The 5,108-nt window shown below is 33.3% G+C and overlaps 1 protein-coding gene across 1 annotated transcript in view; it reads left to right on the forward strand.

Annotated features, from left to right (window-relative positions):
• CISD1 (CDGSH iron sulfur domain 1) overlaps nt 1-4,526 on the forward strand; it is a 21,268-nt gene extending 16,742 nt beyond the window's left edge. The window contains exon 3 of the mRNA XM_011362121.2: nt 3,840-4,526. Coding sequence (XP_011360423.1) covers nt 3,840-3,923 — 84 coding nt within the window. The 3' untranslated portion in view covers nt 3,924-4,526. The remainder of the gene's footprint in view (nt 1-3,839) is intronic.
• The last annotated feature ends 582 nt before the right edge of the window (nt 4,527-5,108 follow it).

The raw sequence follows: 5,108 nt of genomic DNA on the forward strand, positions 1-5,108 counted from the left end.
TAATGTGTTCTTCATTTCTGACTGGTTTTCTTCTGTAATTTCCATTTTTATGTTTTTTATCTCTTTGTTGAAGTTCTCACTGAATTCATCTACACTTCCCCTAAGTTCATTGAACATCTTTATAACCAGAGTTTTGAACTCTGCATCTGTTAGATTGCTTGGCTCCATTATTTCTGGATCTCTGTTCTGTTCTCTCATATGGTTTCTGCTTCCTTGTCTTCCCATTTTGGCTGCCTTTCTGTCTGTTTCTATGTACTAAGCAAAACTCCTAAGTCTCCTGATCTTATTAGTGTGGATTTGTGTAGTAGGTGTCCAGTGGCACAGTCCTGAGGGGTTCAGCTGCACGCCAAATTTAGCCCAAGCCTCTACCCCTCTGGGGCCACCATTCAGTAAGCAATCCACAGATGCTGTGCTTATAGTTGCCTCAAAGGCCCCACCAGAAACCGAGGCCAGCTGCCACAAGTGTGAGTCTAGGCACTGCTCAGCAAGGAGCACCTGATTTGCCAAGGATACACCTGGATGTGGTTTGGGTGGGACTATGAGTTGGGGGAGGTGGAGTTTCTGGGAATCCTCTGGGTGGAGCGACCTCTGTTATCCAGTTTGATGAGGTCTCCGCTATGGCGGGGCTGTGTCTGCACACTGGGAAGGGGGTGGCTCAATAGGGGAACAATGGATACTGCCCTCACTTCTCTACAGAGCGATCTCCCCTGGGGCCTCACTCTGACAACTCAGTGTCCCTCTGTAAGTCCCTGCGCAGCTGAACCAGCACTCATGCTCAAAGTGAGCAGGTCTGCTCACAGACACGGCCCAGTTAAGAGGCATCTGCAGCTGCTGCTGCTGCAACCTCCATCCCACTCAGCTGCTCGGTACCGGGCAGCCTCGTGTCCTCGCCTGTCTGCTGTTGCAGGGTGATTTCTTAGATTTCATCCTAGTCGTATGGCTTGTTCATCTAGATCACAGGCGATTTTTCCTTGCTGTTTGCTCCTTGTTTCTGTCAAAACTTTGATTTGGTTGCCAGAGAGTTGAACAGAGCTTCTGTCATCTACACTATTTTTCCCCCAGTTCTTCACTATTTAAATTTTAATGCCAAATAATTACCATTCATTTATACTATATTAAGAATCATGAAGTAATTTCAGTAAATGTATTCCATTGACATGTACGAAGCATTCCTAAGAAATTGTTAACGTCATCTTCAAATAACTCATTTTCGCTATTGTTTGAAAATAAAATGTTTGTTTCATAACTTAAAATGAGAAATCCCTAATGTATAAATATAATGAGAATACTTAATCTTTACATGAAATTTAGAAGATGATTCTGACTTAAGTCAATTCCTGTGGTTAAGTGATAATAGTACTATTAAAAGGTATCTGCCTCTGAAAAATATGATTTTTAATACCTAGTTTATATTTTAAATGCATAAAAGTTTAGACACTTTAAAAGCATGAAACTGTGTTAACAAATAGCCAGGGACTACTACTAACTACTTTTTAAAGAAATATTTTTTACTTGTGTACTTTTTAGAACATGATGAAATGTGAATTTTTAGTTTTTAGGCAGAACCAGATTGTTATAAAAGGTACATTCTCATTTTTGATGTATAGCTTTCTTAATCTTTTAAAAGATTTTTTTTAATTTCTCTATAGATTTCTCTCCTGTTGTTGATTCCATATATAGAAGAAATATAATTTGAAAAAATAGTTTTCTAGTATTTTTAACATGAGATTAAAAAAGAAATAAAAGTTAAACATGCTACATCGTAAGTTATTTGAGGCTTTTTAATTTACACAGATTTCATTTTCCAGAAATATATTTTATAACCTGTGTGCATAAGACTTTGCAGTGACATGTTTTGTGTAGGCTGTTTATAAAAATGGAGTCTTTTATACTGTAAACTTTTATTCTCACTGTAAAATGATCTGTGTTTATTAAACATATGACACTTTGAAATCCTGTTCTTTGCTGTAGGATATGTTTTAGCCTGATTTTTTTTTTTATGGCCTCTTTTATCAACTTTGTCAAAAAAAAAAAAACTTGAAAGCTTGGGTTCATGTTCAAGGACTTGTTTTTACTGTGAATTATTATTGACCTAAAAATAAAAGAAATACTGTAAACTTTATATACATTACATTTATATTGCCATCTACCCCAAGATAGAATTTATACCTAGAAATATAAGATATGCTGAGAACTTGAGTTTTCTGTAATTTTTAACTAACTTACTGCCTCTCAGAATTAGATACAGATAGTAAAATTAAAAATTGAATTTCTTTGACATCAACCAAATATTATTTTAATCTTAGACTAGACACTTTAAATCTCAAAGTTTAAGATTATATGCCATCATTATCTAGTTTCATGTATATAAAATTATACTTCCTTCACTGTAAGTAATAAAGCGATTTTACTCATAAGGCCAAGACTTGTTACTTTACTCTTCTAAATAGGCTCCTTCAAGCAACAGTGTACCTTATACTAAACATGAAGCTCTAATTCTAGAGTGTACGTACATTCCAGACACCAAAAATAAAACAAAGGTGCTAGCTATCATCGTTTAACATGAAATAGAAAAACTATAGAAGGAAACAATAATTTACTGATAATTAGAACTTCTAAGTGTAAAATCCTGAGGAGGCATCTAAAACATTGTTGAATTATTTTTATCATTTGACAGTAGGAAGGTTATAGTTGCAAAATCATTGATCTCAGAGACAGAAAAAGTAGTCAGGTATGAAAATATACCTAATTATAATAACTACAAAACATATAAGGCAGAAATCTCGTCAGAACATGCATGAGACCTGAGGATGAAAACTCCAAGAGAAATAAAATAGGACTTACCAAAAAAATTCTTATGTTTATCTGAAAGAATAAATAGGTAAAGTTTAATAAAGTTATAGAAAGAATAAATAGTAAAAGTTTAATAAAGAGTAATATGAAGGAAAACTAGCCCAGTTTTAGGCATATTTTACAATTATCCCAGTGGAGCGGGCTGATGAATATGAAAATATAGAACCTATAAATAGGCATTTTTATATGTAGAATTATGTTGATAAAATTATAAGAAAATGTGTAAATTTTGGAAGCAAGAGCCTCTAATAGTATTGAAGCAGCAACATCTAGAACAGCATTTTGTAAATTGTACTCTATAGAATGCCATAATAATGGATATTAAAGTTAAGTGTTCATGGTTCAGTCAGCTTGGGAGATTTTGAGTTAAAACAGTGTTTTTTATAACAGGATCTCTTAAAAATAATGTATGTTGTGAATCAAAACAGCCATGTTTGTTTTTTAAACAGAATGAAACCATATCAGAATATACTGCAGCACTTTGGAGCACATTCTGGGAAACACTTAATATTTTAGTTTTGTCCCTTTATCTCCTACTGGACACCAAAATGTCAGTTATATCTAAAATGTGAAATCATGAAAAGGAATGGAAATCTACATCTCTAGAAAAAGGAAGTCTCCATGAAAGATGTTAGAAAGGGAAACATTGGCCTCTTTGTATGAAAGTGGAAAAATTAAGGGTATGAAAAAATGAGCAACATAAAGGTTTGGAGGGAAAATTGCTACAAAGATGATCAACAGAGGAATAATATACAAATTGATTTTAAATATGAGCTTAAGCTCTTACAAATAGGCAATGGACATAGCTAATTCACTAGAAAGGACATGAAACTAGTACATAAACATGGAAAAGGTTTTCAACATAATCAAATGTCACAAATGGAAATGCAATTTTGTATTAAGAGATATATGTGAATTGAACTTCATCTGCCAAACATAATACTAATTTTACGATTAGACATTTTACATTCTCTTTCTCTTCCTAGTTCCCATTCTGTGATGGAGCTCACATAAAACACAATGAAGAAACTGGAGACAACGTGGGACCTCTGATCATTAAGAAAAAATAAACTTAAATGGACAGTTTTAATGCTGCAAACCAACTTGTCATGATGTTACCTGATTGTTTAATTAGAATGACTACCAGTTCTGTCTAATTCACCTCTGGGTTCTAGATGTGGTATATTGCAAACTACAGCTTTCATATTCATGGCATTTGCCTTACTTGTTGAACCATTGTGGTGCACATTTGTTTAAACAAAAAGAAAAGGAAAAAGTTAAACCAACCTCATAGCCTGTGGGTTATTTTGGTCTTTCTTGTAAGGATCCGTTTCTTTACATTCAATATAATTACATTAGAATATAGTTGAAGTTAATGTATTAAATTATTCTCAAAATCATGTATATGCAGATTATACTTGTAACTTTCAAGAAAAATTATCACCTTTTATTAGTTAACCTAGAAGCAAGTTGAGTGTGATTAAGCTACATTAATCTCTTACTAAAATCTAGGAAAAATCTGTTATGACCTTGATTTTCTTCTTGGCAGTGGTAATGACACAAAATATGGCTTCTGTGTTTTCCCAGTTTTCAATCAAAATGAACTTTGAATGTTATTCAGCTTATTTACAAGCGGGCCAGGTCAATAATAAAGGGGTGGTAACTTCTTTGTATTCATCTTCATGAATATTTAATATATTTAATTGATCCATTAAAGTAATCAATAGTGGAAATTTAGATCACAGGGATAATAGATTTAGAGTAGTCATGAAAGATGTCTTAAAATATAATGTTCAAGAATTCTAGTCCAAGGCATGGCAAGCACTCAAGCTGGGACAATGAAGGAGTTGGAGCACATTACATCAAGTCTCTCTAACGCAAAGCCATACATCATGACAGAAATAGTAGTCACAAGGCAAGATCAAAGGCATGAGAACATTTTTCTTTCCCACTCTTGATAATCAGGCACATGACTGAATCTAGTAAAATTATTTTGGGGAACAAAATAAGAATTTCATCTTTTAAATTGATCTTTTTCTTAAAAGCAAAAATTTGAAAACAAGTATTTATGTTATACTCTTCAAAGACTCACACCAGAAATATTACATTCATTACTGATTCAGAAAGAAAAATGAAAACTAAATAGGAACAATAAAAGAAGACAGGAATAGTTAACATTTTTTAAAGCAAGTTTTTTGGATTTTATGGGTCAAAAGGAAAAACCATGACAATTATGTAATATAGGCAAACAATTT

This window comes from Pteropus vampyrus, unplaced genomic scaffold (assembly GCF_000151845.1).
Source record: "Pteropus vampyrus isolate Shadow unplaced genomic scaffold, Pvam_2.0 Scaffold3, whole genome shotgun sequence".
NCBI classification, from domain to species: domain Eukaryota; kingdom Metazoa; phylum Chordata; class Mammalia; order Chiroptera; family Pteropodidae; genus Pteropus; species Pteropus vampyrus.